This window comes from Pristiophorus japonicus, chromosome 4 (genome assembly GCF_044704955.1).
Source record: "Pristiophorus japonicus isolate sPriJap1 chromosome 4, sPriJap1.hap1, whole genome shotgun sequence".
Lineage (NCBI taxonomy): Eukaryota > Metazoa > Chordata > Chondrichthyes > Pristiophoridae > Pristiophorus > Pristiophorus japonicus.
The window spans coordinates 153,195,611-153,209,637 of NC_091980.1; the positions used below are offsets into that span (position 1 = coordinate 153,195,611).

The 14,027-nt window shown below is 45.7% G+C and overlaps 1 protein-coding gene across 1 annotated transcript in view; it reads right to left on the minus strand.

Moving 5' to 3' along the window:
• The window catches only part of sptbn5 (spectrin, beta, non-erythrocytic 5), a 635,480-nt gene that overhangs the window by 162,791 nt on the left and 458,662 nt on the right, over window positions 1-14,027 (minus strand). The window contains exons 55-56 of the mRNA XM_070878655.1: window positions 12,438-12,650; window positions 11,640-11,836 (exon numbers count right to left, since the gene is read on the minus strand). Coding sequence (XP_070734756.1) covers window positions 11,640-11,836; window positions 12,438-12,650 — 410 coding nt within the window. The remainder of the gene's footprint in view (window positions 1-11,639; window positions 11,837-12,437; window positions 12,651-14,027) is intronic.

A 14,027-nucleotide genomic window follows, 5' to 3' on the forward strand; every position in this document is an offset into this window, starting at 1 on the left:
AACACCTCCCTGCCCCTGTATTCAAATCCCCTCGCTATGAAGGCCAACATGCCATTTGCTTTCTTAACCGCCTGCTGTACCTGCATGCCAACCTTCAATGACTGATGTACCATGACACCCAGGTCTCGTTGCACCTTCCCTTTTCCTAATCTGTCACCATTCAGATAATAGTCTGTCTCTCTGTTTTTACCACCAAAGTGGATAACCTCACATTTATCCACATTATACTTCATCTGCCATGCATTTGCCCACTCACCTAACCTATCCAAGTCACTCTGCAGCCTAATAGCATCCTCCTCGCAGCTCACACTGCCACCCAACTTAGTATCATCCGCAAATTTGGAGATACTGCATTTAATCCCCTCGTCTAAATCATTAATGTACAATGTAAACAGCTGGGGCCCCAGCACAGAACCTTGCGGCACTCCACTAGTCACTGCCTGCCATTCTGAAAAGTACCCGTTTACTCCTACTCTTTGCTTCCTGTCTGACAACCAGTTCTCAATCCACGTCAGCACACTACCCCCAATCCCATGTGCTTTAACTTTGCACATTAATCTCTTGTGTGGGACCTTGTCGAAAGCCTTCTGAAAGTCCAAATATACCACATCAACTGGTTCTCCTTTGTCCACTTTACTGGAAACATCCTCAAAAAATTCCAGAAGATTTGTCAAGCATGATTTCCCTTTCACAAATCCATGCTGACTTGGACCTATCATGTCACCATTTTCCAGATGCACTGCTATGACATCCTTAATAATTGATTCCATCATTTTACCCACTACTGAGGTCAGGCTGACCGGTCTATAATTCCCTGTTTTCTCTCTCCCTCCTTTTTTAAAAAGTGGGGTTACATTGGCTACCCTCCACTCCATAGGAACTGATCCAGAGTCAATGGAATGTTGGAAAATGACTGTCAATGCATCCGCTATTTCCAAGGCCACCTCCTTAAGTACTCTAGGATGCAGGCCATCAGGCCCTGGGGATTTATCTGCCTTCAATCCCATCAATTTCCCCAACACAATTTCCCGACTAATAAAGATTTCCCTCAGTTCCTCTTCCTTACTAGACCCTCTGACCCCTTTTATATCCGGAAGGTTGTTTGTATCCTCCTTAGTGAATACCGAACCAAAGTACTTGTTCAATTGATCCGCCATTTCCTTGTTCCCCGTTACGACCTCCCCCGATTCTGACTGCAGGGGACCCACGTTTGTCTTCACCAACCTCCCTCTCTTCACATACCTATAGAAACTTTTGCAATCCGCCTTAATGTTCCCTGCAAGCTTCTTCTCGTACTCCATTTTCCCTGCCCTAATCAAACCCTTTGTCCTCCTCTGCTGAGTTCTAAATTTCTCCCAGTCCCCAGGTTCGCTGCTATTTCTGGCCAATTTGTATGCCACTTCCTTGGCTTTAATACTATCCCTGATTTCCCTAGATAGCCACGGTTGAGCCACCTTCCCCTTTTTATTTTTACGCCAGACAGGAATGTACAATTGTTGTACTTCATCCATGCGGTCTCTAAATGTCTGCCATTGCCCATCCACAGTCAACCCCCTAAGTATCATTCGCCAATCTATCCTAGCCAATTCTCGCCTCATACCTTCAAAGTTACCCTTCTTTAAGTTCTGGACCATGGTCTCTGAATTTACTGTTTCATTCTCCATCCTAATGCAGAATTCCACCATATTATGGTCACTCTTCCCCAAGGGGCCTCGCACAATGAGATTGCTAATTAATCCTCTCTCATTACACAACACCCAGTCTAAGATGGCCTCCCCCCTAGTTGGTTCCTCAACATATTGGTCTAGAAAACCATCCCTTATGCACTCCAGGAAATCCTCCTCCACCGTATTGCTTCCAGTTTGGCTAGCCCAATCTATGTGCATATTAAAGTCACCCATTATAACTGCTACACCTTTATTGCATGCACCCCTAATTTCCTGTTTGATGCCCTCCCCAACATCCCTATTACTGTTTGGAGGTCTGTACACAACTCCTACTAACGTTTTTTGCCCTTTGGTGTTCTGCAGCTCTACCCATATAGATTCCACATCATCCAAGCTAATGTCTTTCCTAACTATTGCATTAATCTCCTCTTTAACCAGCAATGCTACCCCACCTCCTTTTCCTTTTATTCTATCCTTCCTGAATGTTGAATACCCCTGAATGTTGAGTTCCCAGCCCTGATCATCCTGGAGCCACGTCTCCGTAATCCCAATCACATCATATTTGTTAACATCTATTTGCACAATTAATTCATCCACCTTATTGCGGATACTCCTTGCATTAAGACACAAAGCCTTCAGGCTTGTTTTATTAACACCCTTTGTCCTTTTAGAATTTTGCTGTACAGTGGCCCTTTTTGTTCTTTGCCTTGGGTTTCTCTGCCCTACACTTTTCCTCATCTCCTTTCTGTCTTTTGCTTTTGGCTCCTTTTTGTTTCCCTCTGTCTCCCTGCATTGGTTCCCATCCCCCTGCCATATTAGTTTAAATCCTCCCCAACAGCACTAGCAAACACTCCCCCGAGGACATTGGTTCCAGTCCTGCCCAGGTGCAGACCGTCCGGTTTGTACTGGTCCCACCTCCCCCAGAACCGGTCCCAATGCCCCAGGAATTTGAATCCCTCCCTGCTGCACCACTGCTCAAGCCACGTATTCATCTGCGCTATCCTGCGATTCCTACTCTGACTATCACGTGGCACTGGTAGCAATCCCGAGATTACTACTTTTGAGGTCCTACTTTTTAATTTAGCTCCTAGCTCCTTAAATTCGTTTCGTAGGATGTAAATATCACCGACACTCACTGTACAGGCGGTAAATATCACCAACACTCACTGTACAGGGGGTAAATATCACCGACACTGTACAGGAGATAATTATCACCGACACTCACTGTACAGTGGGTAAATATCACCAACACTCACTGTACAGTGGGTAAATATCACCAACACTCACTGTACAGGAAGTAAATATCACCAACACTCACTGTACAGTGGGTAAATATCACCAACACTCACTGTACAGGGGGTAAATATCACCAACACTCACTGCACAGGAGGTAAAAATCATCAACACTCACTGTAGAGGGGGTAAATATCACCAACACTCACAGTACAGCGGGTAAATATCACCGACACTGTACAGGGGGTAAATATCACCGACACTCACTGTACAGGGGGTAAATATCACCGACACTCACTGTACTGGGGGTAAATATCACCGACACTCATTGTACAGAGGGTAAATATCACCAACACTCACTGTACAGGGGGTAAATATCACCGACACTCACTGTACAGGGGTAAATATCACCGACACTGTACAGGGGGTAAATATCACCGACACTCACTGTACTGGGGGTAAATATCACCAACACTCATTGTACAGAGGGTAAATATCACCAACACTCACTGTACAGGGGGTAAATATCAGCGACACTCACTGTACAGGACTTAAATATCACCGACACTCATTGTACAGGGGGTAAATATCACCGACACTCACTGTACAGGGGGTAAATATCACCGACACTGTACAGGGGGTAAATATCACCGATACTCACTGTACAGGAGGTAAATATCACCGACACTCACTGTACAGTGGGTAAATATCACCAACACTGTACAGGGGGGTAAATATAACCGAAACTGTGCAGGGGGTAAATATCACTGACATTCACTGTACAGGAGGTAAATATCACTGACATTCACTGTACAGGAGGTAAATATCACCAACACTCACTGTACAGGGGGTAAATATCACCAACACTCACTGTACAGGAGGTAAATATCACCGACAGTCACTGTACAGGAGGTAAATATCACTGACATTCACTGTACAGGAGGTAAATATCACCGACACTCACTGTACAGGAGGTAAATATCACCGATACTCACTGCACAAGGGGTAAATATCACCAACACTCACTATACAGGAGGTAAATATCACCAACACTCACTGTACAGGGGGTAAATATCACCGACACTCACTGTACAGGAGGTAAATATCACCGATACTCACTGTACAGGAGGTAAATATCACCGACACTCACTGTACAGGGGGTAAATATCACCGACACTCACTGTACAGGGGATAAATATCACCGACGCTGTACAGGAGGTAAATATCACCGACACTCACTGTACAGGGGGTAAATATCACCGACACTCACTGTGCAGGGGGTAAATATCACCAAAATTCACTGTACAGGGGGTAGATATCACCGACAGTGTACAGGGTAGTAAATATCACCGACACTCACTGTACAGGAGGTAAACATCACCGACACTGTACAGGGGGTAAATATCACCAACACTCACTGTACAGGGGGTAAATATCACCGACACTCACTGTACAGGAGGTAAATATCACCGACACTGTACAGGGGGTAAATATCACCAACACTCACTGTACAGGGGGTAAATATCACCAACAATCACTGTACAGGAGGTAAATATCACCGACACTCACTGTACAGGGGGTAAATATCACCGACACTCACTGTACAGGAGGTAAATATCACCGACACTCACTGTACAGGGGATAAATATCACAGACACTCACTGTACAGGTGGTAAATATCACTGACATTCACTGTAGAGGAGGTAAATATCACCAACACTCACTGAACAGGGGGTAAATATCACCAACATTCACTGTACAGGAGGTAAATATCACCAACACTCACTGTACAGGGGGTAAATATCACCGACACTCACTGTACAGGAGGTAAATATCACCGACACTCACTGTACAGGAGGTAAATATCACCGACACTCACTGTACAGGGGGTAAATATCACCGATACTCACTGTACAGGTGGTAAATATCACCGATACTCACTGTACAGGAGGTAAATATCACCGACACTCACTGTACAGGAGGTAAATATCACCGATACTCACTGTACAGGAGGTAAATATCACCGACACTCACTGTACAGGAGGTAAATATCACCGATACTCACTGTACAGGTGGTAAATATCACCGATACTCACTGTACAGGAGGTAAATATCACCGATACTCACTGTACAGGAGGTAAATATCACCGACACTCACTGTACAGGAGGTAAATATCACCGATACTCACTGTACAGGAGGTAAATATCACCGACACTCACTGTACAGGGGGTAAATATCACCGATTCTCACTGTACAGGTGGTAAATATCACCGATACTCACTGTACAGGAGGTAAATATCACCGACACTCACTGTACAGGAGGTAAATATCACCGATACTCACTGTACAGGTGGTAAATATCACCGATACTCACTGTACAGGAGGTAAATATCACCGACACTCACTGTACAGGGGGTAAATATCACCGACACTCACTGTTCAGGGGGTAAATATCACCGACGCTGTACAGGAGGTAAATATCACCGACACTCACTATACAGGAGGTAAATATCACCGACACTCACTGTACAGGGGGTAAATATCACCAAAATTCACTGTACAGGAGGTAAATATCACCAACACTCACTGTACAGGAGGTAAATATCACCAACACTCACTGTACAGGGGGTAAATATCACCGACACTCACTGTGCAGGAGGTAAATATCACCGATACTCACTGTACAGGAGATAAATATCACCGACACTCACTGTACAGGGGGTAAATATCACCGACACTCACTGTACAGGGGGTAAATATCATCAAAATTCACTGTACAGGGGGTAAATATCACCGACAGTGTACAGGGTAGTAAATATCACCGACACTCACTGTACAGGAGGTAAATATCACCGACACTCACTGTACAGGGGGTAAATATCACCGATACTCACTGTACGGGGGGTAAATATCAGCATCAATGTACAGCGGGTAAATATCACCGACACTGTACAGGGGGTAAATATCACCGACACTCACTGTACAGGGGGTAAATATCACCAACACTCACTGTACAGGGGGTAAATATCACCGACACTGTACAGGGGGTAAATATCACCGACACAAACTGTACAGGGGTAAATATCACCGACACTGTACAGGGGGTAAATATCACCGACACTCACTGTACAGGGGTAAATATCACCGACACTGTACAGGAGGTAAATATCACCGACACTCACTGTACAGGGGGTAAATATCACCGACACTCACTGTACAGGGGGTAAATATCACCAACACTCACTGTACAGGGGGTAAATATCAGCGACACTAACTGTACAGGAGGTAAATATCACCGACACTCACTGTACAGGGGGTAAATATCACCGACACTCACTGTACAGGAGGTAAATATCACCGATACTCACTGTACAAGGGGTAAATATCACCAACACTCACTGTACAGGAGGTAAATATCACCGACACTCACTGTACAGGAGGTAAATATCACCGATACTCACTGTACACGAGGTAAATATCACCGACACTCACTGTACAGGGGATAAATATCACCGACACTCACTGTACAGGAGGTAAATATCACCGACACTCACTGTACAGGGGGTAAATATCACCAAAATTCACTGTACAGGGGGTAAATATCACCGACAGTGTACAGGGTAGTAAATATCACCGACACTCACTGTACAGGAGGTAAATATCACCGACACTCACTGTACAGGGGGTAAATATCACCGACACTCACTGTACAGGAGGTAAATATCACCAACACTCACTGTACACGAGGTAAATATCACCGATACTCACTGTACAGGGGGTAAATATCACCGACACTCACTGTACAGGGGATAAATATCACCGACGCTGTACAGGAGGTAAATATCACCGACACTCACTGTACAGGGGGTAAATATCACCGACACTCATTGTGCAGAGGGTAAATATCACCAACACTCACTGTACAGGGGGTAAATATCAGCGACACTCACTGTACAGGAGGTAAATATCACCGACACTCACTGTACAGGAGGTAAACATCACCGACACTGTACAGGGGGTAAATATCACCAACACTCACTGTACAGGGGGTAAATATCACCGACACTCACTGTACAGGGGGTAAATATCACCGACACTCACTGTACAGGAGGTAAATATCACCGATACTCACTGTACAAGGGGCAAATATCACCAACACTCACTGTACAGGAGGTAAATATCACCAACACTCACTGTACAGGGGGTAAATATCACCGACACTCACTGTACAGGAGGTAAATATCACCGATACTCACTGTACACGAGGTAAATATCACCGACACTCACTGTACAGTGGGTAAATATCACCGACACTCACTGTACAGGGGGTAAATATCACCGACGCTGTACAGGAGGTAAATATCACCGACACTCACTGTACAGGAGGTAAATATCACCGACACTCACTGTACAGGGGGTAAATATCACCAAAATTCACTGTACAGGGGGTAAATATCACCGACAGTGTACAGGGTAGTAAATATCACCGACACTCACTGTACAGGAGGTAAATATCACCGACACTCACTGTACAGGGGGTAAATATCACCGATACTCACTGTACGGGGGGTAAATATCAGCAACACTGTACAGCGGGTAAATATCACCGACACTGTACAGGGGGTAAATATCACCGACACTCACTGTACAGGGGGTAAATATCACCGACACTGTACAGGGGGTAAATATCACCGACACAAACTGTACAGGGGTAAATATCACCGACACTGTACAGGGGGTAAATATCACCGACACTCACTGTACAGGGGGTAAATATCACCGACACTCATTGTACAGAGGGTAAATATCATCAACACTCACTGTACAGGGGGTAAATATCAGCGACACTCACTGTACAGGAGGTAAATATCACCGACACTCACTGTACAGGAGGTAAACATCACCGACACTGTACAGGGGGTAAATATCACCAACACTCACTGTACAGGGGGTAAATATCACCGACACTCACTGTACAGGGGGTAAATGTCACCGACACTCACTGTACAGAAGGTAAATATCACCGATACTCACTGTGCAAGGGGCAAATATCACCAACACTCACTGTACAGGAGGTAAATATCACCGTTACTGTGCAGGGGGTAATTATCACCGACACTCACTGTACAGGGGTAAATATCACCGACACTCATTGTACAGAGGGTAAATATCACCAACACTCACTGTACAGGGGGTAAATATCAGCGACACTCACTGTACAGGAGGTAAATATCACCGACACTCACTGTACAGGAGGTAAACATCACCGACACTGTACAGGGGGTAAATATCACCAACACTCACTGTACAGGGGGTAAATATCACCGACACTCACTGTACAGGGGGTAAATGTCACCGACACTCACTGTACAGGAGGTAAATATCACCGATACTCACTGTACAAGGGGCAAATATCACCAACACTCACTGTACAGGAGGTAAATATCACCGTTACTGTGCAGGGGGTAATTATCACCGACACTCACTGTACAGGAGGTAAATATCACCGTCACTGTACAGGAGGTAAATATCACCGTCACTGTACAGGAGGTAAATATCACCGACACTCACTGTACAGGGGGTAAATATCACCAATACTCACTGTACAGGAGGTAAATATCACCGTCACTGTACAGGAGGTAAATATCACCGTCACTGTACAGGAGGTAAATATCACCGACACTCACTGTACAGGGGGTAAATATCACCAATACTCACTGTGCAGGTGGTAAATATCACCAACACTCACTGTACAGGGGGTAAATATCACCGGCACTCACTGTACAGGAGCTGACCTGGTAAATGTTCCCAACATTCGCAACAAAAGACATTAGGGGAGCAAAGAGAGAGCATGAAAAAATGATGGCAAGTAAAATCAAGCAACACCCAAAGATGTTTTATAAATACATTAAGAGGAAGAGGATAACTAGAGAAAGAGCAGGGCTGATTCGAGACCATAAAGGTCATCTGTGCGTGGATGTGGAAGATGTGGATATAGTTCTTAATGAATACTTTGCATCTGTTTTCACAAAGAGAGGGGTGATGCAGATATTGCAATCAGGGAGAAAGAGTGTGAAATATTAGATGAATTAAGCATAGTGAGAGAGGAAGTGTTAAGGGGTTTAGCAACCTTGAGTGGATAAATCCCCAGACCCGGATGAAATGTATCCCAGACTGTTAAGAGAAGCAAAAGAGGAAATATCAGAGGCTCTGACCATCATTTTCCAATCCTCTCTGGCTACAGGTATGGTGCCACAGGACTGGAGGACTGCTAATGTTGTACCTTAGTTTAAAAAGGGAGAAAGGGATCGACCAAATAATTACAGGCCAGTCAGCCTAACCTCAGTGGTGGGAAAATTATTGGAAAACATTCTGAGGGACAGGATAAATCTTCATTTAGAAAGACACGGATTAATCAAGGACAGTCAGCATGGATTTGTTAATGGAAGGTCATAAGAACATAAGAAATAGGAGCAGGAGTAGGCCATTGGGCCCCTCGAGCCTGCTGCGCCATTCAATAAGATCATGGCTGATCTGATCATGGACTCAGCTCCACTTCTCTGCCCACTCCACATAACCATTTACTCCCTTATCGCTCAAAAATCAGTCTATCTCCGCCTTAAATATATTCAATGTCCCAGCCTCCACAGCTCTCTGGGGCAGAGAATTCCATAGATTTACAGCCCTCAGAAGAAATTTCTCCTCATCTCAGTTTTAAATAGGCGCCCCTTATTCTAAGTCCCCTAGTTTTAGTTTCCCCTATGAGTGGAAATATCCTCTCTGCATCCATCTTGTCAAGCCCCCTCATTATCTTATAAGTTTCAATAAGATCACCTCTGAACTTCAATGTATATAGGCCCAACCTACTCAACCTTTCTTCATAAGTCAACGCCCGCATCTCCAGAATCAACCTAGTGAACCTTCTCCGAACAGCCTCCAATGTAAGTATATCCTTCCTTAAATACAGAGAGCAAAATTGTACGCAGTACTCCAGGTGTGGCCTCATCAATACCCTGTACAGTTGTAGCAGGATTTCGCTGCTTTTATACCCTATCCCCCTTGCAATAAAGGCCAACATTCCATTCTATTTGCCTTCCTGATCACTTGTTGTACCTGCATACTAACTTTTTGCGTTTCATGCACCAGGACCCCCAGGTCTCTCTGTACTGCAGCACTTTGCAATTTTTCTCCATTCATGTCTGACTAACTTGATTGAATTTTTTGAGGAGGTAACAAGGAGGGTCGATGAGGGTACTGTGTTTGATGTAGTGTATATCGATTTTAGCAAGGCTTTTGATAAAGTCCCATATGGCAGATTGGTCACGAAAGTAAAAGCCGATGGGATCCAGGGCAAAGTTGGATCTAAAATTGGCTCAGAGGCAGGAAGCACAGGGTAATGGTTGATGGGTGTTTTTGTGACTGTAAGGCTGTTTCCAGTGGGGTCCCTTGTTTTTTTGTGTATTTATCAATGACTTAGACTTGAATGTAAATGGTATGATTAAGAAGTTTGTAGATAATACAAAAATAGGCTGTCTGGTTGATAATGAAGAAGAAAGCTGTAGACGGCAGGAAGATATCAATGAACTGGTCAGGTGGGCAGAACAGTGGCAAATGGAATTCAATCCTGAGAAGTGTGAGGTAATGCATTTGGGGAGGGCTAACAAGGCAAGGGAATACACATTAGATGGTAGGACACTGAGAAGTGTAGAGGAACAAAGGGACATTGGAATGCAGGTCCACAGATCCCTGAAGGTAACAGGCCAGGTGGATAAGTGGATAAGGTGGTTAAGAAGGCATACAGAATACTTGCCTTTATTAGCTGAGGCATAGAATACAAGAGCAGGTGGGTTATGCTTGAACTGTATAAAACACTGGTTAGGCCACAGCTAGAGTATTGCGTGTTGTTCTGGTCACCACATTACAGGAAGGATGTGATTGCACTAGAGAGGGTACAGAGGAGATTTATGAGGATGTTGCCTGGACTGGAGAATTTTAGCTATGAGGAAAGATTGGATAGGCTGGGTTTGTTTTCTTTGGAACAGAGGAGGCTGAGGGGAGACCTTATTGAGGTATATAAAATTATGAAGGGCCTGGATAGAGTGGATAGGAAGGACCTATTTCTCTTAGCAGAGGGTTTCAATAACCAAGGGGCATAGATTTAAAGTAATTGGGGGGAGGTTTAGAGGGGATTGAGGGAAATATCTTCACCCAGAGGGTGGTGGGGGTCTGGAACTCACTGCCTGAAAGGGTGGTAGAGGCAGAAACACTCACCACGTTTAAAAAGTACTTGGATGTGCACTTGAAGTGCCGTAACCTACAGGGCTACGGACCAAGAGCTGGAAAGTGGGATTAGGCTGGGTAGTTCTTTGTCGGCCAGCATGGACACGATGGGCCAAAATGGCCTCCTTCTGTGCTGTAAATTTCCGTGATTCTATGATTGACTGACAGGAGCCAGCCTGGTCAATACCTCAGTGATCACTCTCACACTGCTATCTCAGCGCATGTTGTGCAGACTCTGAATCAGACTCTATTGGCAGTCTCCCTTGCTTCCCACCCAAGCCCACATCCAGTGTCACACCTCTCCTTCTCTCTCCTTTTATTTCATGAACACGACAATAGTCTAAGGCCCTCTGGGCTTTCCTTTCTTGTCCTTCCTGAGGGCCAAACATGACATCCTTCACCTGTGAGCTGCCTGTTATGTCCCACTGCTGGTTTTGTGGAGACTCCCCGGACTGTACCTGTCAGGGTGGCTCATGCTGGACAGATTATTCCCCGTTTCCCTCAGCTTGAACATCCTGGACTTGTAGCTGACCATATCCAAGTCGACGTTTTCCAGCTTCCGGAGCAGCACCTGTGTGGATTCCTCGTCCTTCCCGTAGTCTGAGCTCTCCAGTTGTGGTCTCCGCTCCTGCATCCATAACTCCGCTTCCAACAGCTGCCAGTGAGCAAAGGTCAACCGTGAGAGTGTTTACCGATTCAGACCATCGCACAGACCAGGCACATTCACTGCAAACACTAGGCCGCAGCCGGAGCAACTACTTTCGTCACACGTGGTGGCGTTGACCAGATCGGCAAGTGCTCCATCTCCTGCGACTGTTGCAGGTCACGGAAGCACTTTGTTGCCACCTTGATTTATCAGTGTCTAGGTCACAGAAGTGTGCGTACAGGTGGAGACGAGAACAGGAAGAACCAACAAATAGAGCAGCAGCCTGAAGGGGCAACACTGCCAAAGCCTTGGGGCAGCTCAGCTGTCTGTCGGGGTGGTGTGTGGGGAGGATTACGTAAATCAGAAGGGCAGAGAACTGACTCGACCTCAGTTACGGTTACGAACTAGATTACATGCTCGCGGTTACTGACTAGATCACGCGGTCAGTCACTGATCTGACCACAGAAGGTTGTTTGGTGACTAGATTACCCAGCTGGTGACTGATTCTCACGCTCACTGACACGGTTGTTGGGCTTTTGGTTTGAGGCCCGTCAGTGGAAGATACCATGGAGAGGGAATGAATTTCTCACCAACAGAATCAAGGACCTACCTCAGAGAAGAAGAGCTGAGCTGCATGCACCTCCCTCAGCAACTTGCTTCTCTTCTCCGCCTCTTCTTTCAGTGTCTCCACAGCATCCTTCAGCTCCCACAGCCGCTTTGAAATCTCCCGAGCGGCAAAGTGCCCGCCCTTCACAAGGCTCTGTCCATTCTCTATTACATCTTTTATAAGGGAATCGTGGCTGCTGATCTCCGTCTCCAAAGCCTGCAGGTAGGAGAAAATCCAACAGGGGCTCGGGTTACTACTTAAACGCAAAATCTAGGCCAAGGCCCAGAGTGCAGGACACGGCCCAGAGTGCAGGACACCACCCAGATGGAACAGGAAGAAAGAACTCCATTTGTGTGGCATCATTCACATCCTCAGGTCACCCCAAAGTGCTTCACAGTCAACAAATTCCTTCTGAAGGGTCGTCACTGTTCTAATGTAGGCAAATGCAGCAGCCAACCTGTGCCGAGCAAGGCCCCACACACAGCAGTGAGATAAATAACCAGATAATCTGTTTTAGTGATGTTGGTCAAAGGGTAGAGAAGACTGAAAGAAAGACTTGGATTTATATAGCGCCTTTCACGACCACCAGACGTCTCAAAGCACTTTACAGCCAATGAGTACTTTTGGAGTGTAGTCATTTTTGTAATGTGGGTAACGCGGCAGCCAATTTGTGCGGACAGCTATTTGCATAATAAAATGCTCTGATTGGCTCTCCATTATCATATGACCTGATTGCTGATTGGTCCCCTTGGAGGATGAGCCACACCCAGAAGTTTCTCTGGAATGTGTAATTGCAACTGCCCATACCAAGTTCTGAGTGACTTTGCAAAGCGTAATTCGAGTCATTCTGACTTTAGACCTGTTATGTATGTAACCCTAGGCAACCTGTATCATACCACCACCAGAGGGCTTACCTGTTGGAGTCCCAAGGGATCCCACATCCCTTGGGAGCACTGTATATAAGCAGGCCTCCCATGCTGTACCAGCACTCTGCAGTTTGAATAAAGGAGCTAAGGTCACACTTACTCATGTCTACAGTACTCAGTGGCATTACTTTATTCTAACAATTGGCGACGAGATAACGAACCATCATGCGAAAATGCAAAGAACTGTTGGTATCCTGGAGAAATTCTCAGAAGGGGACGATTGGGATGCCTTCATGGCCAACGAGCTGGAAGGGGACGAGAATGCTGCCAAACGAAGGGCGATCTTCCTTACCGTCTGTGGGGCAACAACCTATGGCCTCATGAAGAATCTACTAGTCCCGGTAAAACCAACAACCAAATCCTATGAAGAACTGTGTACACTGGTCCGGGAGCACCTAAATCCGAAGGAAAGCATTCTGATGGCAAGTTATCGATTCTGCACGTGCCAACAGTCTGAAGGCCAGGAAGTGGCGAGCTATGTCATCAAACTAAGGCGCCTTGCAGGACATTGCGAATTCGATGGATTCCTTGAGCAAATGCTAAGAGACTTCTTTGTGCTTGGCATTGGCCATGAGGTTATCCTTCGCAAACTATTGACTGTCGAAACACTGAACCTGAGCAAAGCCATAACGATAGCCCAGGCATTTATGTCCATCAGCGATAACAC